The sequence below is a fragment of the Nesoenas mayeri genome (genome assembly GCF_963082525.1).
Source record: "Nesoenas mayeri genome assembly, chromosome: 4".
NCBI classification, from domain to species: Eukaryota; Metazoa; Chordata; class Aves; order Columbiformes; family Columbidae; genus Nesoenas; species Nesoenas mayeri.
The window spans coordinates 33,641,018-33,667,487 of record NC_137540.1 but is presented as its reverse complement, the minus strand read 5'-3'; the positions used below and the strand labels follow the sequence as shown (position 1 = coordinate 33,667,487).

At 39.0% G+C, this 26,470-nt stretch overlaps 1 protein-coding gene across 1 annotated transcript in view; it reads right to left on the bottom strand.

Annotated features, from left to right (window-relative positions):
* Positions 1-9,562: 9,562 nt before the first annotated feature.
* The window catches only part of GLRB (glycine receptor beta), a gene marked incomplete at both ends in the record, with an annotated part of 43,585 nt that continues 26,677 nt past the window's right edge, over positions 9,563-26,470 (bottom strand). The window contains 3 exons of the mRNA XM_080344375.1: positions 9,563-9,859; positions 19,838-20,130; positions 25,099-25,251. Of these exons, the coding sequence (XP_080200501.1) occupies positions 9,563-9,859; positions 19,838-20,130; positions 25,099-25,251 (743 nt within the window). The remainder of the gene's footprint in view (positions 9,860-19,837; positions 20,131-25,098; positions 25,252-26,470) is intronic.

Here is a 26,470-nt window from a genome sequence, read left to right as displayed (position 1 = left end):
AAATGAGAGACTGTATTGCCTAATGTGAGGTTCCCACCTCAAGGATTTAGCCAACAAACCCCAGAAAATTTATCCATACCTTTTAATATCCCTCTTATAAATTTATATATAGCATTACTAACATTAACAATATAGAAAAAATGAGATATCAATGAATCACTTAGTTCTTATTGATTACATTATATGTGACAAAACTTGTTCTGAGCTTGCAATTGAAGCAGCTACTCCAGCATGTGATTTAATATGCCATGGCCCACATAGCCCACTCTGTGTCATGGCAGAGGATGATTTATTTTACAGAGAAGTGAAAAAATACATGGTAGGATATAGATGTATTTTGAAAATACTTGCAAAACAAATTAATAATAATGGAAGGGGAAAATACTGGCAAATTATTAAATCTTGACAAACTGTTCTCAGGCAAACTTAGTCCTAAGCATGTCATTATATTAAATATGAATATTTATGCATATGTACATTAAGTTGTAAATGAATAAATATACCATTTTAAAAGATACAACTTCTTCCTTTGTTATTCTGCAGATTCTTCTGTGGAATTTGGATCTGAGGAAAAAACTGTGGGGTTATTTTAAGAATCCTTTCTAGAGATCAGAAATGAGTAATATTAAAGGGAAGAATGTATACATGCAGTAGGTTTGATCCTCCTCTGAGAGCGTAAAGCCAATGTAAAAGAGGGGGAATATCAGGCACTTGGAATCAGAGCCAGACGACTTCCAGAAATGTTGAGACCCGGAGAAGACAAATACAGATATCACCATTGTATACCACTGAATCTACTATTAATAATGACTGAAATAATTTTTATTCTTTCTGTTCCTCACAGTAGTACCATAAGGCAGTGTGCAGCATATAGCAACAGATTATTTTTCATCCCAGCTACATCCAATCTAAACAAAAGGCCCCTAGCACAACGAAAAGTAGCATTGTTATCATCTATCATGTAATACAGAGGAACATAAGAAAAAGAGGAAATTGATTGCCAGACTAGTTCAGGAGATCTGGAGAAAAGACATCTGGTTCTTTTTAGTTACTGGATACTGTGCCGAGCTACAGACCATCCCGCACGACGTTCAACCTTGCGCTGTGTATGGAGCCATGCCTTCTTCAGCTGTGCACCTTGTACCAGCCAGGTAACCGCAGTCATTTCACTGCTTGGTCAGAGAATAAATAATTTCCTCTATTGAATTCTTGCAACACAAACTGGCAGAAAGACCATATTACAGGAGAGCTGCCGGTCAGGTGCGGACAGGAGGTCAGTATGGACAACACTGGCTGGTCTTTTCTATAAAGCTATGTTTTCCTTTCCAGCCGAGAAATGAAAACTGTTGAAAGATTCAATGTTGTCCTGTCTTTTAAGGCTGGAATCTCCTTTCAGCCAAAATAATTTATTCCAATTGTCAAAGCTCATCAGACTCTCAGCATGAGTCTTGCATAAATGGATTTATTCCTGGCTCTTTCATTTGCACACTCCATGAAATTTTTTTCCACCTATTTAATTTCATCAAGACTTTCTTCACAGAGACTAGTAAACTTGCTGCAAGAGCACTGTAATGCAAAATACACTATCTCTTTCTTATATTCCTGTGGAAAAAAAATGAGGTAAACCACAATATGCTTTGATAATTCATATACTTAGAAAAAAATCCCAATTTTTCTAAGGAACAATAGGAACAATATGGAAGTACATGATAAATAAAGCAATAAAGTCATGCTTATGAGTAACAGATAATAAAAGGTTGCCAACTTGGATACGCATTTTCTGTTTAAAATCTCCCATGGTGAAATTCATGATATTCAGTATTCCAGAGTAGTGGTGCAAAATACTCCCATGAAACTGCAGTGTCTGGGAATATTACTATGGCATTGGTGATGTTATTTTTCTAAATAAAGTGCCTCCCTGTTGCAAGAAAACTCATCAAGTGGAGAAGGTGATGAACACATTACTGCAAAGGCACAAGGTTTGGGAAATCTAGCTGTTTTCCTTTGGCTGTTTTTCACTGAACGCCATCATTTAGGGCAGGTCCTACGCAGGGAGGGGAACTTGTCTTTGTCCATGCTCCTGTAGGGCAGCCCTAATGGCTTGAGCAGCAGTAGATCCTCCGAAGCCGTCTTGGCTTTAAGACCACAGCAAGGAAAGAGCTTTAAGCCCAGAGAAAACAAGCAGGGCCAATGTGATCCGCTCCTGCCATTATGCACATTTGTTTATTCATTTAAGAAATTTATTTATTTGAGAAGGTTTCAACTCAGGAAACAGTCAGCTAGAAAATATGAAGACTTAATAAGGAAAGACTAAGGTTTAATTCCATGAAGTAGATTATAGCTCACAGTGGATGCTGTATAACATTTGTATTTGTTTGAAAAAAGAAGATTGTTTCTGTAATAACCTGATCCTGAAGCACATCCAGGAGGGGAATGGGAAAAGAGCTGCCTCAGAAACTAACGCAATCAGACAGATATTTTAAAAAGCCTATGAAGATTTTGCACCCTCCAGTAGGCTGAGGCTAAACAGGATTTGTCAGAAGCGGGAGCAGGTAGCAAGATAGGCTTTGTCAAAAGCAGAAAATGATGTCAGAGTGGTCTTGGTCAAAAACATTAGTCTTTACAGTCAGTTCCTGTCAGTATGATGCCTTTGAAACAGCCAGTCTTCAAATTAGTGTTTTCCAATGAGCTGGCCTTCGGGAGTCAAAGAAACAAACAAATTAATCTGAAAGAACAAGCCTGCCCAAGACACTGATAAATCTGTTATGACAATGTAAGGCTTATTAAACACTGAGAAATATATTTCCCTAGCCTCAGGGTCAACCACAAGTTTTAAGGTTAATAGAGGAAATCAACATTTTAAAAAAATGTCACATGAACGACTTTTTTCATTTCTGCTTTTGACAAGAAAATAACAATTCAATACACTTCACTATAAAATATAATGCATGTAGTGAGGTGTTATCCAAATAACACAATATTCTGAGTTATAGGGACATAACTGAAACAGGATAACACAGATGATGTTAAAATTTGAGAAATAAGGGAGTCTCAGGTCTTCTCTTACATTACCATTAATCTGTCATTGAACATCAACCCTGGCTTGCCTTCCTGAACTCTGTTGGAGTCACACGCACGATCTCTGCTCTGTACGGAGATGAAAGGCAGGACAGCTCCAGCATATTGCCGAGGAAATAACTCAGTCTTGATAAAAGGAGTGCTCTGCAGAATAGAAAAGCTAAACAGTGCTATTGATTATAATGATGTATGCTACAGTGAAAGAAGGTGGAAGCGCAGGGGCTGCCTACCTACACACAGCTTTTCCTCTCAGCAGCAGCTGCAGTTACAGCAGGGATTCTTCTCGCAATTTATGGTGTTACAGATGGATTCCTCTGTGTTGAAAGGTTTTTGCAGGGGGCAATGGTACATCAACTTGACCTGCTATACTCAGGAGGGTTTCTTAGGTCCGAAAACCTCTTAGGTTTGCTTCCTCAAGTGAAAAATTACTCCCACTGTGGGTATTTGTAGAAAGAAACAGACATACACAGATATATATGAAAAAAAAAAAATCTACATTAACCATTGCCACAGCCCAAAGAACTCATCAAGTGGAACACAGTTATCCAAAACCTTATCCCTTCTACTCCACAGTCCCCACACTTCTTTGTTTCACAGCACATTATGTGTCTTAAGCAGCTGCCTGGTGGGACAGAAATTCTTACTAACCCACATTGCCTTACTGGTTGTTTTCTGTCACTGTAAACCATCCTTTCAGGAAATAAGGTGAAAGACTGTAAATTTTATTGAACTAAAATACATTTGTTTAATGTACGTGCTGTCTCTGTTTTGTAGCTAATCGTGCGAGGCAGACTTTAGATTTACCTCAATACTCCAAAGAAGAGTTGACTAAAGAGCTTGAAGGCCCTTCAAATACCTTCCCTGTTTGGAGGCTGTCAGTCATTGCTGTTCTCCAGAACTTTGACAGGCATGATGTGTTGAGAAACACTGTGCTGGAAAGCAATCAGTGTCCCCCAAAATGAGGGCTGACCTCCATAAACAAAATGGAAGCCAAAAAATGCTTTTATGGGGTAAGTTTCATCAGTCTCACTAGTCTCCTCAGTCTCATTATTCATTTAAAAGGCTATGACACAATATCCACTATTAGAGTGAGGAACTTTAGACAGAATGGGTCTTTCAGTGTGTAAAAGGGATAGTCTTATGACCTAGACTCAGTAGGCAACATCATTCACACTCTGGTAGGCGAAACCAGCTCATTCTTTTACACATACGGTAGTTCGGGAAAATGACTTGCATTTTTGCCACTAGTGAAGAATTTCGTCAGTACACAAAATTAAACATGGCAGAAATCTCGTATGTCATCAAGATCCGTCAAGAGAATAGTTTACAGTGGCATCCCACATCACCAGTGGGAAAAAATAATTCGGTTCTAGCCGCACAGAGTGCGTCACACAGCAGCGTACGTTGACATTTCGCAGGCACGGGCTGATGAACACCCACACGAGCTAACTTTAAACCAACAGTTCGAGTGCAAAAGCCCAGGCAGCACAAAGCTTTGTGGGGGTTAACACCAAAGTATATATTTCATTCCCTACGCCAGCAGGTAGGTTTCCCGGCCCAGCTCACCGTTACCATGGCAACATTGCCAGCCATCCCCAAGCCAGCTAGTTTAAAGCTAATTTGGATAAGCCCGCATTAGCTGCAGACATTTTAGTGACTGCAGTGTAGACAAGTTCATAGCAAGAAAGCGTTTTCAGAAAGATTTCAAAATAGCCATGTGGTTTTTTAAAAATATTTGCTGGCACTGTTGCTACTGATGGATTAAGGACAGGTGCTGCAAGGTAGATGGGCAGGTGACTTTCCAGAGTAAGTCAAAATGCAAGGGGGTTCTGCAAGCAGCCCAGATTGTTTGTGATTGATTTGACAGAACAGTACAGACAAAACCACAACAATGAGAATCTTATCTGTAAAACTGCATTTTTTTCTGTATGTTCCATTGCTTATTTAATTGTAGAGCTTCCTACAAAAAGAACTAGTTTCTGTATCTTTCTGGCACAACAGATGAGCTTTTTTTAGTAATTCTTTATATAAAAGGAAGGTAACTGTTGTGGAATATTGTTGTGGCATATTATTACTTACAGAGCAATTAAATTGTTAGATACAATTAAATTGAATTGTAGACACAAGCAAAACTATTATTCAATCTCTCTGTATCTGAATTTCATTTTCTTCTCATCTTATCTTCCCTAATCCCAGAATAAGTATACCAAAGCATCAAGTAACAGCATCCTGTCATTTCCTTATCTGCTATACACTGCATTTGTACTCATTTCAGCACTAAGCTATCTCTATAGCCTGAAAAATCACTTAACATTGCATATATTCAGGTTACACTGCCTTGGAAATAAATAATTTACTGTTATCTATTCTATAAATATCCACAGCACAAGTCACCCAATAATCATAATGGTAAGCTGCTTTAATTTCAGCTGTATTATAACATCTCTTAATAGATCACCTCAACAGCTAGGATAGACTGCTTAAGTAAGTTATTGCCTCTCTTTAGAGCGAAATACTTTTAAACAAAAATTACTTGGTAGCGCACTTCCTTCAAAATGATGATATAGACAAATCAATCTCCGTGGGCCATGCTCATCAAAACTACCCCAAAAGGCTATGTTACTCCTTTCTCTTCAATGGGTAACAGGGCACTGAAGATGTTCTCCCTTTACCCACACATTTCCTCTTACCAAGTCCAAACTGATATGAAGACTTTGAAGAACGAAAGCTGCTTGGCAGTGTTTCCAAGTGGTCAGTCTTCTGTACGCTGCACTTACAGAAATAAACTCCCTTCCTCCCGCAAAAGACAGAACACTCACATGCACCCTCTTAGCCAGAATTAATGTGAGACTCAAAAGAAGATGCCAAGAAACACCACAGAGCTGCTCCCAAAACTGGGTGTCAAACTTGAGTCGAACCAGTACAAGCAAGTGAGGTGTGTGTTACTCCACACAGTACATTTCACACAGCCTAACAGGCAATTAATACACAGCAGCTAATACACTTTCCAAGTCACATCCTTACTTATTGCATAGCTTAAATTTGTGGATGCAGTTAAGAAATTAATTAATTCATCTCCATGGAAATTCCTCAAGCAGTGTTTGAATGTGTTCAAAAATCTTGAAATAGAAAGATATCTAAAGGGCCCTAACACTAGAAAAGGAATGAACCATTTGGATCCTAGCTCTCAATGCTTAAGAGCCAAGGAAATACTGAGGTTTCTGTTAAGGGTAGAACAGAAATTTGTAACTCTCCTACCAGTAAACAGGAGAACTTCAAGTAAATGTCAGCCGAAAAACAGATGGTCTCTCCCACAGAAACAGATTTTGCTGTCGTGCAGTTTGTTCAGACATCATGAGTAGTTAATCTAGTTACTAATGTGTACTTCATGAGCCTCACCTTTACTACTAGTTGAATGTCTTAATTTCTACAATTTTAAATTCATACTGCATGGCAATTTCTATAGTGGTCCATTGCTTTTATGTCCAGTTATTTTTAATTTATTAATATTTTTTTTCCTTCACAGTGTCACTATCAAATATCATCCTATACTGCCTATACAGTTTCATATTTGCACCTCATTCTGGAAATAAGTCAATAGGCAGAATTTTACAACTAGAGGGTGCTGGAGGACCATAATGTAATAGGCATGCAAAACTCTCAATGACCTTTAGTGGAAAGAAGAAAAATAAAATAAATCAATTATTACTGCTCAGTAGGACAAGTTAATATATTCTAAAGTAATACAAATATTGGAATATTATCTAGTGTAAGTAAGAAGAAAATTAATACTTTATAGCTGATACTGTTTTATTTAAAATTTCATTTCAAATTTGCTGTTAAACTTTGCTTCAGTCCTTAGGCTTTGTGCTGTAATGAATGAAAAGCCTTTATCTTAACAATGCACATTCCTTTTGCTTCCTTTTGTGTGAGTTGGAAAGCAATTACAGTGTATTATTGATTAAACGTTTTATGATAAAACACAAAAGCCATCAAGTAAGCAAGAAAGCAAGAAGGAACAAAGAATAATTTAACAATAAAATCTATAATTGAGATTATACAGATAGAATGTGGACATTAATTACAGATAAATCATTTAATAAGATTTCTAACAAAAAAAAATCTTCCAAAAGTCATATAATTTCCAACACAGGGTAATTATTTTCTTGCCTTCCAGTACTGTAAGAAAAATACAAGTATGAGAATAAATAATGTCTATAAATATAGCACTCTGATTGTATGTATAAAAATTACCTCTCCCTTCCTTACTCTCTTTGACTTACCCTTATTGCTTCTCAGAGTCTCTGACAATTCTGTAAATACCTTCATCAGACAGAAATACTGGAACTTTGAACTAGACCTTAAAGATATATACATTTTTTTCCCTTTTGCTCAAAACGGTTCAGTAACATTTGGGATCTGCCTTCCATTTCCTCCTATCAGAAAGAAATCCAAAGGACAAACTGTGGCAACCTGGTAAAGTGGCTCCATGAAATCTGCACCAGAAAGTGGCCAAGAAGCTGATGGGAAGCATGCGGCCACATTCTGAAGAGCAGATCTCTTCAACCCAAACACGAATTGTAGCAATGAGGGTGCTGAACCCAAAGTGGCAGTGGTTAGTTGCCACGCAACCTGGGTGCCTGTAGATCGGCCAGATGCCCAGGAAAGCCAGCATAGCATGATTTGCCTTTTTTTAAATATTTCCACTTTTGACCTCCTGGTTGTACAGGCTGGCCATACGTGGACAACATTCACTTGGTGGACAATACACAAGTGATCTGACAGTCCACTTGAGGCCTGCATTGGTTCAACACATCCTGGATGCACTAGAAATGTAGCACAAGTCGTATTGTGTCTGCTTCCATGCTATGGAAGGTTTCAGGTCTTTAATTCAGTCAATTCCTTGCCTATGAGTAGCCAATAATCCATATTTCCTTTTATGAATTGCCAAGTTACTGAGAACTGTCTTATTTTCAAATTTTAACTAACTGTGCCCCAGTTTCACAAGCAGAGATGTGCATTGCTATGGGATGCTCACAAGGGCTGAGGCACAGGCCCTGCATGTTCCTGGGGAACACACACTACTCAGATGCCTACATCTAAGCAGCTTTCCTTTGGTTGCATTTCACCTCATGACTTGCCCTTACAAAGGGGTGTGCTCTGGCAGCCACAGAAGACCACAGGTCCTGCACTACGCACCTCGGGGAGATGATGTTTCTGCAGGCTCCATGTCACGGGGTTTCCACTGGAAAATAGAGAGCAGTCTCCTATAGAACAGATTCACGCATAGGACCTTGTTCCCCAGTAAGTAGCAGTCAACTCACTGAGTTGGTGAGGGCAGCCTTTCATTAATACATAGGCACAAGGGCAAATTATTTATTTAAAAGTCTCAGCCCCTTAGACGCCTCTTCATTTCTACTGGTAGCTAGGTGTTAGCTTTGGTCATCTGTGCTACAATAGGTAAAAAAAAAATAAGCATAACTAGTGGTAAAAATAGGATTCCATCTTGACAGTAACTGGTTTCTTTAAACTGAAAGCTTCCAAGGAGGTAAACAAGTCAAGTAAGATGTATCCAACACAACAACAAGAAAATTGTGACTTAGATACTGCAGGCTTGCAAGACACTACAGAAGATGAGCTAGAGGACAGTGTAATGTAAAAAAGTATAACATAACCTGATACTGAACTGGATCTTGTGATGTTTCTTCAAAATTCCTGATATCTTCAATCTAGAAAGTGGCCTGTTTGTAATTGACATATTGTATCTAGTTTGTTCCTAAGGAAACAGAAGTCAAAATTTGGCCAAATGTTTTATTCTCAGCATATTCTCACACATTTAAGTGTGCCTGCTTGATGGATACAATTGCTGTCTTTTTTCTAAATGAGCTGATTCTACAAAATTAGTAATTCTCTGATCTTTATTTTTCCACATAGACAAGATAGCTTATTCAATGCTGCCTTCACTTAAAAAGTCTAAATAATATGAATTACAACTTAGCTTTTTCTTCAACAGTGCCATCTAAAATTACGCAGGAACAAGATGTTGTTTGGTTGGTTTTTTTTGCCCCTCTGGAAGTCAGCAGAAAAGCTGTTAAATACTACATATACTAGAATACTGATTTTAATAATACTCAACGTGCACATCAGTTTCATTGTTAGGAACACTTTAAATCTCTGTATGTTACTAATAACTGAAGAGCGTTATTCAGCTTTGTAATGTAGTACGCATTGTCCTTCATATATATTCCTAAAGCAGGATGTATGCTGTACATTTATATACAACGTTGGTTGGAGCACAGACATTGCAGTGTCATGCTTTCATTCAGATTTCAGATGCCATATGTTCAGTACAATCGCATGGCATCAAAATGCAATATATTGCTTTGCAAATGCAAATAATTTCACACAGCGGCCTTCATGACTGGGGAGGAGTAATGAAATGGGGTATATTTTACACATATGAAAAACATAAATAAAAGATTTATCATAAATATATGGACCAGTATATGACGTTGAAGAACAAGAAGCAAAAAGGGAACAGTGCTCTCGCATAAAGATCGATTCTCTTTGCTGCTGATGGAATGACAGGCTTGGGAGGAGGAGGCTTCTTGTTGTTCTTGGCTTGAGATTTTCCGAGCCCATTGTTGACTTCAATGGGCTTCCCATAACAGTCATAATTCGATAATTCAAAATCCCTTGGTAAGCTTCCAACGATGCTGAAATCATTGGATCTCAGATCAGATTTCGAAGTGCAAACTTTTTTGCATCTGGTCTCACCAACCTATGAAATAAAGTGTGAGGGGAATCAAGATCTACTCACCGTATTTCATTAACAAACTTAATGCAGCTGCTAGAGAACACCACAAACAAACATACAGGAAATTACTTGTTGATAGGGTTGCAGTACATCAGCCTAATTTGCTGAATGGCTGCATTATAAGGTACTTAAATATGATCAGTCTATCATATAAACTAATCCAAACATTCTTAATTGTGTAATTTTTCATGCACAAGGTGCCTCATGCTGTGCAACCTGCTATAGTTAATTCCTTAATTTTAAGATGATAGAAGGTGAGAGAATATTTCTGTAGAGAGTATTTTTGCAAATCAGTTCTGTGCAGATGAACCTGCAAGACAGATACTATTCGATACTTACATTTTTCTGAGGCCTGAGGCTATAGTCAGAATTAAGCCTAAAATTCAGTGTTTAATGCAACAATAGAGTTTATTCTGGTTCTACTATGTAGTCAGCTCAAGATCCCATCTCTCATCCCAGTGTGACCACCTTACGTGGTGAGAAGGCACTTCCTTTGTACCTGCACTTCTTGGTGCCTCTCTAAAGACACGTAACAAAGATGCAACACTCTTCTCAGCACTTCCCATTGGTACACAAGAGAATTGTGTAAGTGGGACATCTAAACTCAGGAAATGAATTCCTGCCTTTTCTACAGCTCTGCCAGTGCTCTTGGGGATCAAGTACAACTGTGCTATGGGGTCACCCCAGGTGAATCATTCTCTTTTACAGACTAGACAACTGTACTTCCACAGACAATGAACATTTAAAAGAAAAACCTATTTGGCACCCTTCAAACTGAAGTGTTTTGGGAAAAAAAAAAAAAAAGGAAGAAAAAAGAATACATATTATGAAACTTAACTGCATTATTAATACTGCTATTTGTACACATATATAACCTGAGAGTTAGTTGGAAAAAATGCTGGTTCACAAATTAGGTTATATACCTGGGCAACTGACATTAACATAAGTTTCACTAGAGCTTCCTGGAGCCACCAATACACTAAAGCTTGGTTTTTCCAAAAGCTGCCTATCCCTCCTTCCCAGTAGCTGATCACTCCTCCACAAAGCCTTCAGGCATTTTACTCTCATTTCTCTCCACCTCTGAGTTCTCTGCAATCCTAGGCTGATGGTTCAGCACACTGGCATCATCACATTTTGTAATTAAAATAATAATAGTGAAACATTGTACCAGACTTACAGATGAATGAAAAACCTTCTGGAGAACATTATTAGCTTTTCTGTCACAACTGACAAGGTATCGTGGATGAAAAGAACTGAGGCAGTCAGGGACAGCCTGGGACAGTGTTTAATATTGAAGGAGCAGGGACAAACTGTCTAGTAAGGCGGTGATTGAGACACATATGGGCATGATTATGTGACCCTGGGTGACATGGGGGCCGTCACTCAGTGATCGGAGAGGTTCCTTCCAATCGGATCATACTCAATGATATGGGTAATGAAGATACAAAGCAGACTCTTCTTCAATGAACGCGTAACTTGTAGAATTGGGGTGCATGTTAACTGAAGAGTCACAGGAATATTACACTTTTTCCATGTCCCAAACTAGTAAGATTTAGTAAGGTTATTACAAGAAATAGAATCGTGTATGAAATCATAAGCCTGCTTTTCAATTTGCAAACTTGTAATCTGTTTCTCATACTACCAGCAATACATTGTAAAGCTCAGTGACAATAATTGTAGCCTAGGCGCTCGGATTCAAAATACAGAATGTTCCTGTTCAACTGCAGTATCTAGAGAGAGCTCCCTTAAAGGCTGTTGCACATTGGTTCTCATTCACTTGCGGGACAGAGAACTGAGGGAACAGCTTCTGGGTCACCCCTGCCTTACAAGCAGAGGACTGTTCACAGCATGTTCACAAAGAGTTCTGCTTAGTGTCAGCTGGAGCACTGATTTGTCAGGGTGACACAATTTTCCTTCTAAGAGCAATCTGGCCCAAATTTTTCTTTAGCAAATATTTAAAAATAATTTATGTCATTTCCCTGGCTTTACAAATCTAATGTGTTTTTCTTTTTTCTATATTCAGTCACTGCCTAAACGTATTATTAAATTTCTTCCCATACAGCTGTTCAACTCTCCAATAGTTCTGTTGTTTTAATCTAAATTCACTTCAGTTGACCTACAGTTTTCCCTAAACAAAGTGAGATAATATATATTAAAAGTAGTTTATCTACTGCTTATTAATCCTGCCTTAGCTCGTGCTAGAAGCGTAATGATATCCCTGACACTTACCAAAGTCTACAGGAACAATTTCTGTGGAAAATGATAGCGCAGGACTTGATTTTACAGTACTGCACTGAAGACTTGTAAAGAAAGTAAAACATTGTTAAATGTTACACCCTTTCGACCTCATCCTGACATAGAACTTGGCCCTGGAAAATATTTTATATCATTTGCCTTATCCTGCCACTGCATTGTGACCCGTGGGGCAGACCCAGCCCACAGGATGCTTCCACCAGCTCTGTGGCTCTGGTCCCGCAGGGGATGGGGAGCAGCTGTTTGGGAAGGGAAGGCTGCTGAACCAGTGCAGGGCCTCCCTGCCTCCCCCATGGAGCTGGGCAGCTGCTCCTCATCCCTCCAGCACAGAGTTGGAGGGCTGAGGAGGGCACGGGAAGGCAAGTGGCTCTGGGGGCTTGGGCCAAAACACAGACCTCATTCCCATTTCTCCCAGGACTGGGCCACGTTGTCTAGGTTCAATATATCAGACAGGACACCTGCCTTTTGATGAACAGCTCAGAAATACCTAAAAATGTCTCATAAAAGCCAGAAAGATGAGCCTTTCTCACCTTTTCCAAAGTTCAGGCTGATGGGTGCCCACTGCCAAGCTCAGCACCTGACACTACCATGGATGCTGTGGCAGCCGGAGCTGTGGCACACACACCACTACGGCAGACACACACATCTCAGAAAGTCTTCCTTTGTGGAGTCAGGGGAATAATGTGATAAGAAAGTGGAGAAAGAGATGAAGAAAGAAGCAGCATTGCCTGTGCATGCAAATTGATGGGAAGGTGGAACTCCCCATTGTTGCCTCTCCTGCTATGGTGCTCCTCATCACTTCACATTTACTGCCTAAACTACTTATACCAGATTTTCCTTGAAAAACATCCAGAATTAAGAATTTTTTCCATGACCTTGTTCCTCACAAACATATGTACCTTATTTCTAACCTGAATTTATTCAGCTTCAATTTTCAGTCACAAGGCGTGACTATAGTTAGTCTGATTAACTGCTGGTACTTACAGATGGTAACAGATCTAACCTTGATTTTGCATAATTCAGATGACGGAACCAGGTTGATATATGAAGCCAAGTCAAATGTTCTTGAGAGTTTCTTACCTTCACATCATTACCTCTGTCAATCTAATTGATCATATTTTTAAAAATTCTATTCAGTTTGATTAAATCAATAAACACACAGGTCAGCTTTAATTTCACTGACCCATTTAAATTTACTAGCTAACATGGGGGTGAATTATGAATAATGTTAATTATAATTAATACTTATGAATAATAATGATTAGTCAGCCACCTGTTAGCTATGCAATATTTTCCACTGATTGATGTCAAGCTTATAATTATTCATGTTATGCCACTTAGCCTTTAAAAGTACTGGCACAAAGTTAGCTTCTCACTGTCTTTTGGAACTCTCCCAGTTTTAAAGAATTCATTAAAAATCAACATTCCTGTTCCACAGCACTCGTGGACCAGCTCTTTAAAAAATCCAAGATGCAACTTAAGCTGAAATCTTAGTTGTAAAATGTCTAACAGCTACTGTTTAACATCCTCATTAGCAGCTGTCAATTAAACTTATTTCATCATCTGTTTGCATATATTTGGCTTTTCTCCAAACACAGAGCAGAATGTTTTTTCAACACTTTTGCCTTTTCTGTTATTTCTTGACACTCCATCTAGTATTGGACCAACATTCTTGTTACTGGTGTTTGTATACTTGCTATACATGCAAAATAACTTCCAATTCCCCCACTTATGCTAACCACATACCCATTTTGTTATCGACATCTATTATCTACATTTATTTTCTGGATTTCAACTTATACTAATTGCTATCAACTTCTTCTTTTGACAGTAAGAAGAAAACAGAAATGCTTGAAGCTGTGTAAGTTTTCAGTCTTTGGGAGTGTGTTTTAGAACATGCTGCTTGGGTATTTTTTTTGTTTCTTTGTTTGCTTTTTTAGTTGTTGTTTTTGTTTTGTTTTAAATTAGTATAGCTCCCCTTCTGGTATGTAGCTATTTTGAACATTGTCAGATAGCTCACTAGCATCACTCATATTTTTTGTTTAAATTCTTCCACTCAGACAGGAAAAAATGGTTTTCAAATTTGTGAAATCTGTTCTTTCACAGCACCAAAAATACTGGAACGTGACTAGATTTGTTTTGTGCAAATAGAATAAAGATCCTTTTCAAGCAACTCTTCATCCTGTGATCAACTCCTCTTTATTCATCAGGATGAAGTTTAACACTAAATGCCATCATTTTGGATTCAAGAATTATTGAGAGTAGAAATGTATTGTCCATAATTTCCAGCAAAGCTTTGAACATGCTGTAGCACTGGCACTCTCTCAAGCTCAGCATCCATCCCTCAGGCTGAAGCACCTCCTGACTGTAATGCAACATTCTCTGCTCTACACAGCATGTCTTCTCTGCAACGAAATCATCTCTTCTGCTGCCCCCAACCTCTTTTGGCATGCAGATCTGTCACTAGTCCTCCCAGTTGTGTAAGAGTCTTCCATACAAGATGAAGAAGTATTTTTCTAACAAACTCTGTCATTAATCTTTCTTGCACTTGTTTTGTGCTCTTCTCTTGCTCTTGTAGGTCATCAATAAAATAATCATTATTTAGTATTAGTGTGTATTCAGACTGAGTACATTTTCTGGTGCAGCTCAGCAGGAATTCACTATCACATTCTAAATATTCCTTGCAAATTCTCATTACCCCACTAATTGCAAAGTATAGCACAAAAAATATTTATACATAAAATATCACAGAATCACAGCATAGCTGAGGTTGGCAGGGACCTCTGGAGATCATCTAGTTCAACCCCCTGCTCAAAGCAGATTGCTTGGGGCCTTTTTACAGTTGTGTCCTGAATTATCTCCAAGGATAGATACGTGAGTCACTAGAGCAGAAAGTACCTACCCTGTACCTGAAATGCTGTCAGGAACTATTAAAATAGATTGCTGCCTGTGGTTTTGTGTACAAGATAAAATGTGAACTGAGTTTCTGGTGGTTCTACAAAAAAAATCTGAGTCTGGAGTGCCACTCGAGGGGAAAAGACACTATGGGAAGATCAAGCCACCACAGGTCACCACCACTGGTCAGGTATATTGTAAATCAGTAGAGATGAACAAAAAACATATCAGGTTTCAGAGCGTAGATGCAGCTCTGACAAGATAAGGCAAGCAACTTCTTTTTAAAAATAACTGGGTTTAGAGCTGTTACCACCGCTTGCATAGCACTATTCATCATCCCCCAGAGCCACTCTTTTAGCAAATGTTCTCTCCAGTCATCAGCACATTACCTGTGGGGGACAGCTTCTATAAATGGGCTTGATGAAAATGTGACTTTTCAAATCGAGGGGTGTTGTTATAGTTAACAGCGCAATCTCTCCCTGTAATTACGCCACCAGTGAAAGCAAAAAAACTGATTCATCTTCAAAACAGTTCCTTTTTTGCTTGTTTTTCTCACTCTGTGATGTTACATTGCTAGGAAACACATGCAGACTCCTACTGAGGATTCCCAATAAAAGGCACATGCCAGCAGTTGCCACCAGGTTGCATAATTTTCTCCTCTGCTTAGAACAGCATCTACTTGCAGCCTCTATGAGCTAAGGGAGCCAAACTGTTCTTACGGCTTCTTGCCTCTGAATGCATAGCCGCTGCAGCTCCTAGCAAACACAGCAGAAGTGCTTATGCTGAATTTCACTTTCTTCTACAGATTCAGGTTGATCTTGCCAGATGGACCACTTGACTTTAATCAGACAGTCATATTGATAAACCTGTGGGCTTAAAATTGCACTGACATTTCAAGTGTTTTTGTTGGAGGGGGCATGAGTCACAAAGCATGGACTTGGGGGTTTGGCGTATGCTGGAAACATGCAGCTTTTGCGTCAGCCAGTATCCAGGATTTGGTGGAGAGGAAAAGTAGTTTGCATCCATGGAAGGTTTTCTCCATCTTTGTCTGATTCGCAGATTGTGAGCATTGTTTTCATCCTGTCATTTTCACTGTTGCTGTTGGTGGCTATTGGTCATGATCATTGACCTTAGTGACACAGTAGTGCCTTCCACTGAAAACTTCCAGGCGGACCCTTACAGATTCTGCTACAGGGGATCTCTTCTCCTCACTTTCAATTACGAATGGCATCAAACTTTTAATTTTTAGGATATACTGAAAAGTTTATCCCTTTATTTCTTGTCATAAAAAAGGAACAACAGCCACTTTTATTATTAAGGATGATGACATGATTTAGTTATGGCTTGTTTTTCACTAGTATCAAACATGCCAAGTCTCCAGACCAGATGTCATTTTTACCTTTAACAAATGGATCAAATACATGAAAACAAGTTATCCCATGAGGGCTGGAATCAGGGGTGTCTGACCGCCCCACTTGCTTCCCTGTGCTCCTGCCAATCCTCCCCATGCCTGGGACCTTCCCACCCCCACAACCCCATTGTACTTTACATACCAGCCCCTTCATCAAATCTCCAGGAGAGACATCACTCTGCAATGCTGAATGGCTGCGATGGGCAGCAAGAGCGCAGCTTGCGGCTCGGGGAACACTGGTAAACTGGCCTGTCATCAGGATCAGGGGTATTTTCAAGTGAAATAAAGCAATTTATCTTTTTGAACTTGGTTCCTCTCTAATAACTAACAGATATGTCTCAGCATCATTCAGTAAATGTCTCATAATAAAGTGCTTCATTTCAGCTGGGGAAACATTTACAAATGAAATTATTAATTCCCTCTGTTTTCCCTCACTTGTAGTTTTCTGCTTCCAGGTCTTTCCTGTTGGCTATGGTGAGATTTCCAGCTACACCCTCAGTTGCTTTTGCCTTAGTATCCCCTCCTATATGGAAAGAGAACATCCTCAAACATTTCTATGGGATGCACACTCACATGAGGGATGCAGTTCCAAGTTGTCCTCCTTTTATTCTAGAGCTATTCATTGGTTTGTCTAAGTCCTTCCAGACATTTAGCACAGTACTTGCTCTCTCCTCACACATAATCCTATACAACTCTGATGAAAAACAGCTCCTGAAGTTCTGGGACAGCACTCTGGCCTCTTTTGTTTCATATTCTTTATGCCTTTCAACAGACAGTTTTTTTCCGTTACCTGTTTCTTTAATGTTTCCCTCCCTTGCATATTTGCCATATGATAAATGCATTCTTGATCATGACAAACTCTGTATGGGAATGATCCAAATTTTGTGGGGCAGACCTAGTTTTGAAATAGGTATCAGAGCTACTGAAAGATTTAGACCTGATCTGATTTAAGAGTTTAGTACAGGCTTCTCCAGGGCTGACAGCTTTCAAAGTGCTCCTACGTGGTAGCTGGTTCAGAGGGAGTTTTCAGCTAGGCAGATTTAGAGCATTCAAATACATAGAATCATTGTCCTACCACATCGTGAGGTCAAATGATTCATTGGTCTGAGACTTTATTCTATCTCAGCCTGGTGATCTTCCCAGAAATTACCTCCCCAGGACATCCTTCCTCAGGTAGGCTATATTTCAAAACAGATGGCTGGATACAAGCCATCATTAGCCATAAGGGCAGGAGACTACTCAGCCACATGGTGAACTTTTACAGCAATGAATATATATTTCTGATATGTCTCAGCAAACAAATGTGTAGTAACTCTTCATATAAAGATCATCAGAAGCCGTGCATGCCCAGGACTCTGTATAAATCCAACACAGATTATTGTTGCAGACATTATAGATATTGGAATGTTAAAGGTCTCTGAGAACAAATTGGGAAGACCCTGAAAAGTGCAGATCAAATGTGAGGTACTGGAGCTGAAACTGCACGATTATGGAGGGGAGACACGGCAAGATCCTGGAGGGCAAACTGAGGTCTGAATCCTAAAAAACTTTAGCCTATCACTAGACACCATTCATGGGGAGTGTTGCTTACTTTTTGTGAACAATGACTCCCCTTCCTCTAAGTCTTAAAATTCACTGTACACCCAAACTTGCATTCTTGAAAATAATTATTAAAAGATGGAAGGATATCACAGGTGATAAAAGTTATCATTTTATTCTCCTTTTGGCTATGAAGATGGCAAGCACTTTGGGCACTGTATACACTGAGGAGAATCAGTAAATTAGCATTTTGGTTTTGGTCACCGCTGAAAAACTCTATTTTTTTGTTAATCTTGTCATTGATCAAGCTTACGCTTGTTAAGTACCTGAAACAGGAATAGATAAATTTTATGCTGCTGTGCTGGACTGGTGCAACTATTCTGTCACAAGAAACAGCTGAATTGTGGACCTGCAAATTGCTGAACACAAAAACAACACATTCAGTTCCAGGGAAGCAAAACTGTAGCTGAGCTATCTTCCTTTCTACTCAGTTCCCATGTTGCCTGGGCTTGGGGAATTACTTGCAACACAAGTCAAAGCAGACATGGGGTTGCTCTAAGCTGAGCCTGGTTGCCTGCCAGAACAGTTCTCAGAAGACTCTTCTACCAGATGAGAAACATGGTAGTCAAGTGCACCACTGTGTGATATCTGCAGCTCCTCAGGACTGGGTCTAATTAGTAATGTGGCAATGCCAGTCTGATGCTAGGACAGAGATTCCACCATTCAGGCATAAACTACTTCCTCCTTAAAGAAGCTTTTAAGTCACATTGTATGCTAACAATATAATCACCTGGATCTGGCCTAATAGCTTTATTTTATGAATTAAAATTGCAGAGTCATTGACAACTATAAGCTGAATTAATATTCCATGTTGTAGCATAACCTATTTTCTTCTGTACAATAAATGTCAATTAAATATCACTCAGGACTGGGGGCAGTTGGCTTGGGATGTCTGATAACTCTTGGAGCACAAACGGGGAGTTATACAGCACCAGGAACCTACCATCATGACAGAAAGTTTGGCCTGATCTGAGATGTACATCTCATCTTTATCTGTATAATGAGATCTGATCTGATTTAACCATAAACTCTTTCTGGCAACATAAGAAATGCAGGAACTGTTTGACAGACAAACAGACCTGTCTTTTGTTTACAAATACCAAGACTTCTGGATCCCTGGCTTCAGAGATGCTTGACATGCAATGCAGTGCAGCTGTGGCCATCCCCGGGAAAGCAATGAGACGGGTGTTATTTGAGTACACTCTCAGCAAATACTGACTGAGAGTCCTGTCCTCTGAATAGTTACGGTTTGACAGCTGCTATTTACTATGAGAAATATAGCAACTGTAAAGCTTCTTGCTGCTTTATTTACGTGAAGCTCAGCAGCAACCATGGCGCTAGGATATTAAGAGACAAATTTTTCATCTAGTGCATCTGACCTCAAATAACTAGGGACCAACTGGTCAGATTGCTAGCCATTAATTACCAGCACATTTTTAAGGGCTTGGGTACTTCTAAGATTAAACACTATCCAAAACCACAGGGTGTTTCAAAAAGATGGACCCAGTTTCAAAGTAGTATATTTCACAATGGCAACATGTTACAATTACACAAAAATTTACAAACAGCTTAATGAGTTATCAAGTGCTAATAATTTGAAACTCTATGCCCTGCCCTTCCCAGTGGTAAGAGTTTCATTCATGGGCGATTCATGGTTGCAGAGATATAGTGATTTCAAATTGGGTCCATCTGTTTGAAACACCCTGTATTATGACAGTATATTCCTGGAACTGTGTTAACAGAGGATAATGCTGATTTTGCGTACACAGCTTCGCAGCTCGTACCTGTAAAGTGCTGATGTGGACAGGAGTCCCTGTGCCATTCACAGTGTTCTTCTTGGCAGTGTTTCCACCTTTCCCTTCCGCTTGCTCTGCCTTGGCAATCTTTGCTTTTTCAGCTTCAATTCTCTTTGGATTGTTTAGCATTACCTGGACCACCGCATACTCCACCAGGGATGCGAACCCAAAGAGAAGGCAAACAATCAGCCAGACATCTAAGGCCTTCACGTAAGACACTTTGGGAAGTTCTGCGGCAAGAGTGGTACATTCAGATGCCAAGCTGAGAACTGAGAAAATACCTACGAAAAGAAAAACAATATATAGATTAAAGAAAACTTGCCCTTATTGACACCAGCTGTGCTCTTACTCTGAAGCAGACAACACTGAATGATGTTTTATAACAGTGATTGAGGCTTCCCAATGCAGTTGGTGTATATTACAGGAGGTAGACAAAGTGCACATGCGTTCAGTTAATGAACATGTTAAACAATACTCAGGTAGCATATTGCAGTTAGTGATGAATTATTAATAAGGAATACTTCATGTTATAAATGGAGAAAGAAAAAAGTGAGGCTAAACTGGTTGCTGTGGTTTTCCTGCCCCACCACACACAATACCACTGTGAAATGGGCTTTTGAAAGACTTATCTTAAAACACATATCTGAGAGATGAAAGAGAAATATATGATACTTCAATCAGAAGTCTCCAAGTCCTTTAAATCAGACTTCAATAGCAACTTTTGTTCCAGAAACCTGAACTGTGCTACAGCAGGAGCACTTATCTGAATGACCTGCCCACAAGTGCAATACACAGAGAAAAGGGAAGGTTTTGCTGAAGAGCAAAGCTGTACCAGCATATAAAAAACTCTGCATTCCCCATTCACTGTGAAGATGAAAATACTGAGGTGACTGAGGATCTATGATCATTCCCTGTTCAAGCTTACAGGATCTAGAGGAATCTTTCTAAATAAAGGGCTTTGCAGGAAGCCCTTATGGTGAAAAAAATCCACATCTGCAAAGGCTATTGAAAGGTCACACTCATCTTCAAACTAGGTTACAATAAGCATTCCTCCTTACAAGGCTTTCAAATCAACACAGGGCTCACATTGCAAGAGACAAAACACAAGTTTGATCTCAAAAAGGCTCCAATGAAACTGAAATTTCTAACTTTAGAAATGGTTTTCACATAGGGAAAACTTATTTCAAACTCCCAGTTCAGAATGTGCCATTTTGATTCTGTGAATGCTAATGACAAAAATCTTTCAACAATGAATGGGCAGCTTCATAAAATGTAATCAATGTCTATAGAAAAATGTTGGCCACACTTGCTATCCAAACAATGAAGCAGACAATTTTCTATGGATCTGTTTTAAGTAACTGAGAATGTGAAAAACTTAATAAAACTGAAAGTATCTGTATCAGCTTATGAAAGTATTAAATTCTAATTGACCATAAGCAAAATTATTTTGCTGCTGTTCCCATTTGGATTTTAATGATTGATACGATACTTTATTTGGTATTAATCTCAAATGGGCAACTTACTAGTTGCTAAAACATTGAAGAGAAAGTATTAAAAATTATTACAGTCATACGATTTTAAAATACAGAATCTTATGGTGTTTTATTTACAAATGTGTAATATCAACTTATCATTGCAAAGTTGGATTTTTGTGGCCATTGGGATAATACAGAATGGCCAGATGCACTATGTCAGATCAGAATGACATGGCAAGTACTGAACAAACAAACCTCAGTATTTACTCTGGCTTATTTTCTGTCTACTGCATCTGAAGCATTCAAGTACAAACACGTCCATAAGGACAGAAAGTGAGCATAGAGTAGTGTCCCTTTTTTCTAATTTATTTTCACTGACGAACTACAGCTGTCTTGGGCTGAACACTAATTATGGATCATAATGAACTGCAATAACAGGTACATATAAGGCTGTACTGTCTCTTAAAATATAAAGCACACCTCTACCTATGCCCAGCTTTCTGTTATTCTGTACCAGTGTTTTGTATCATGTGCTATGCATGTCTATGCTAGACTTCTGAAAGGCAGCTTCTACCATAAGCCTGAACAACTGAATTACATGATGATGTAGACTTGCCCAGCATTTTGGATATTGTATTTTTTTTCCTGCTTAACTTTAAAAGTGTTGATTATCTTAATATGCTAACATTATTATCATGCCTCGTACTGAAACATTTCTACAATCACTTTGTAGAGCTTAAAATACCAGATATTACAATCTTGGATTCAATTCTATAAAAATAACTTACAAATTCAACTAGCTGAAAATATTTTAATGGAGCTGTCATCAATCTGTTCAGTATGGCAATTGAGATCATGGTGACCCACCTCTAATTTCCATTTGCCTGGATTCCTAGGATGAAAAGTTCATTCTCAGAGTTCGAGAAACTTCTAGGTTTTCAAGGTAACAATAAAGTGAGATAGAAGTATAGAAATATTCTATTAAGCAACCATTTGCTGCCAGATCAGAGTTAGTATAGCCTTGAAGACCCTAGTATGAGTATTGTAAGCTGCTCCTCTGGCAGCAGCTGCACTAGGTACATACCTACCACAGTCCCAAGCTCAGGGTTCAAACTGAATGAGGAGAATGAATAAATAAACTGCAAGATTACTTCTTTTTTTTTTTTTTCTCTCTTTTTTTTTTTAATTTAAAAAAAAAGGAAACAGCAAAGTCCCCCTTTTCTTCTCAGGGAGCACTAGAGAGAGAGCAGACAGATCTTCTTCCTCTGTACTTGCAAAGTACTGGGAAAGTTGGTCTTTCTAGAAAATACCTCTGCATTTTTGCCCCTACTGTGGCATCCCTTTCAACAGCAAAGTTTAGCTTATCAGTAAGACTAGTTGGCACCCAGCCTAAAGCATGATTGTATAGGGCTACTATTTAAAAAATACTGCCTCAAGTTACATATGGATAGTATCAGAAAGTGCCAATCCACCAAAGCACTTCAGCACGTGCTGCCAGATAAATAAATCTCTCTTTTTTGAATCCATCAAATTTACTTGCCTCAGCACTATCTTCTGGCAGTGAATTCCACAGGTTAATTATATGCTATATAAACCAGTATTTTCTGGTTTATATTACTGCTTTAAAAATGCCTGGCTTTATCTCATTGATGTTATTGAAAAAAGGTAATATTCTGTCTTCCTTTCCTTATCACTTGGTATCTCTAATGCATTCTCTCCTCTCATTAAACTTCATAAACTAAAAGACATGCTCTTGCCAATTCTTCTTCATACTGCAGTTCTAACATATATCTTTATGAATTCCTCTAAGACTCTACATTTGTTGCAATTTTATAAAATGAAATGACAAGAACGAATACAGATGTGAGGACAGGAGTGACAGGGCACGAGCATGCCTGGCCTCAGACCTAGCTATGCTTTGTACATGGGAATCCATCACCGCTATTCCAAGCCTTCGGGTACCCTATTGTACCCCCACCTGCACACTCGACAAATGTTCCATGCTGTTGGGCAGTCCAATGCCCCTCAGATCCCTGCAGCTTCAGGGAAGATCTTACTGCTTTTGGGGATCACATGGCAGTGAAGGAAAGAAAATAATTTTTTAAACAGATGCTGGCACACTGCCCACCTGTAAAGAGGTGGAGAGTCCTTTGTCAGGCTCATTAAAAGGTGAAACATCGGCATTTAATTAGAAAGAAGCATTCAGTGATATCAGCCTTTACACTGCTTAGCAACAGCTGTTTATGTATCAGTCCTTCATGGACTTCTCTACCACTACATGATCTAACTGGGTGAAACGTTAAGGGCTTGCAACTTGTTTAGTTCCTTCATGGAAAAAGGCTTTTTCTTCAAACAAACATACATCCTTCTCCCAGAACATTAATCAGTCTACAAAAACATATGCTGCTTACTGGTTTGCAAAGTAACTTGTGTCCCTAAATCACCTGGAAACTTCTGAGATGACTGGCTGTAGGGAGTAGTAACCCACTATACTTAATTCTAAGGATGACTGTATTATGATATTAATAATTAAATGTGAAGTGGCTTCACATCTCTCATCAGGTGTATATCTAACCATTGAGAGCACAGCGGCCGGCCATTGATAACACTTTTTTTGGGATTAGAGATCATCCACTTGACAAAGAAATGTTAATCTTAATAGGTTTCAAGGCCAACTATCTTCAAGGATGTAGCTATACAAGTTAGTTGATCATCCCCATACACTTTTCCATCTAACAAAACTTAGCAGGCACCCTTCCCACTCTCAACAGGGGACTGGTAAGGTGATGTGGCAGGTCCTGACTCCGAGGGTCTCCTGTGCTTATTGACACACATGAGGCTGCACAGGACTCATGTCCTGTGGGAGTGTGGAAGTTCAAGTGTGGGTGAGAGGTTTCTGAAGAAGGTGGGGGGCTGGAAGGGTTCTGCAACTGCGCCCCTGGGATCTTGAAAACAGGTACACTGAACCTTCTGGAACATGGAAAAGATGTGGAAAATAAGGGGTATGGACTTGTGAAGGAGTGCCGGGGAAAAGGGGAGCATGAGGAAGGAGAGGTCATGGCATGGGGACGGGAACCTGAATACGAGAAGCATCAAGATGGAAGAACCTGGCTCAGTATTTCATTGAGATCTTGGGGTCAGCGGGTTTGGCCAGCCCAGAGCTGGAGTCCCGTGTACAATTCAATTAGTCAAAATAACATTGTTTTAGTTAATTCTGTGTCCTATTGTCTCATAATAAATGAAGGGCTTGCCTACTGTGTTGTGCTGAGCAGCATGAAAGCATGAGCCTGAAGTACTCTCATGAACTGAGTTTCTAATGAAATAAAACCAATCAGGTAACAAGGATGCTAATTCTCTTCCAGACATAATTTTTTTTCTATTACTCTTCAGAAAAACTGCTCCAAGGGGTAGCTATTTGGAGCCTTACTCATCTTCCTGCTTTCTGAATGATATTCAGATGTTCCAGTTCCTATAAACCGCATATTGCCACAGTGTCTGCAGCTTCATCCACACACAGGTAAGATCAGATTTGTCTGGGCTGGGAGGAGCAGAGACAGTTTGCTTAGCATGTAAATCCTGGAACCATTGTCAAGAGAAGTCTCAGTTTCAGAGGTGAATTCTACAGGACAAGGAATGAGGACGTTTCAGTGAAAACGATGAGCGGATAATGGAAGTGAAGTTGCTTTCAGTGTCCAGTGTCATGGTGTCAAAGCAACTGAGAATGGCTCAATGGCGTTAAAGTGGATCGTGATGGTATGTGTAAACGCAGGTTACCCAGTGGGACTCTTGCAGCACTTGCATCAGGATTGATCCAAAATGACAGCCAGGACAGAACAACAATTAGTAGTGTAGGAGCATAAACACCCATCATGTAAAATCCAACTTGTCTTCTTAAGGTGAAGATCACTTCTACACAAGTGTAATAACCTTTAAAGAAATAAATGCATTAATGTGCTTTGCAGGTCAACCTCTTCAGATCCGTATCTTTTAGGCCTTTTTCCATTTAAGTTAAGAGCAAAAGTTCAATGATTTTATTTTCTTTATAAAGGCAAAGAGTTCAGTTTGGAAAAAAATGATGAAAACACAGATCTATATAACCACCACATGTGGTCAGGCATGTGGTACTCTCTGTGCTCCATAAGGCACCCTCTGCCTTTTCACAGCACATCAGTAACAGGCAGTTAAAGTTAGGGATGGCTTCAAGATGCAGTCTAGATAAAACCAATGGGGTCTAGCAGTCATACTAGCTTAAGCTCATCTGAAAATCCTACTTAGCATTAATTTGTGCAAAAGATGGAATTAAGAAATATTAGTATAGAAAGTTTAGAATGGAAAGAGGTGACCCGAACATGACTCTAAGCAAAGAGATTCCTGCAGTACTGAAAGCTGGTACAGGTGACTTCTAAAATTGGTACAGATTTTTTTAAAAAGACTCTAAAAACTGTGAATTTTGAAAACAAGGAATATTGCTTCAAGTCTTTTAAAATAAGGATCTGAATCACCTAACCATTTAAGATATCTGTTAAGATTAATTCAATATAAAGCTGCAGACACTAGAGGTTTTACTGGAGATAACAGATGGATCCAGAAGTCAAATAACTAGAAAACAAATTATATTCATATATTCACTCAATTAGCAGAACTGGAATTCCTATGTTAATATTAACACAATGGCATTGTAAAAACAACTTCACAAACTATTCCATCACAAGTAAAAGGCATTCCCACATTATATTACAGCAATTTCAAAATTCAGATCTGTCTATATCTATAAATAAAGTTGGTGCAAAGCTGATTTGGAAGATTGAATCTGTCAAAAATATATGTATTTATCTTCTCTATTTTATCAATTAACCACTGTAGAATGGTAAGGCATCTTAAAGGTGCTGTTTGGGCATACAATAACCAAAACAACAAAACAATAAAACATTAAAGAAGAATTTCCTTGTGTAGAAGAGACTATATGGTATTTCATAGTTCATTCTATCCTCTGCAATGATGTGTTGTCTGAAAAATTTCCCCTCTATAATTTCTGAACACTTTCTGGATGCTTTTAGGTTTTAGTTTCAGATGAGGGATGACCTTCAAAATCATTCTTTGCTTGCTTTATGCCAGAAATGCATTCTGTGTGGCTTTATATCATCTT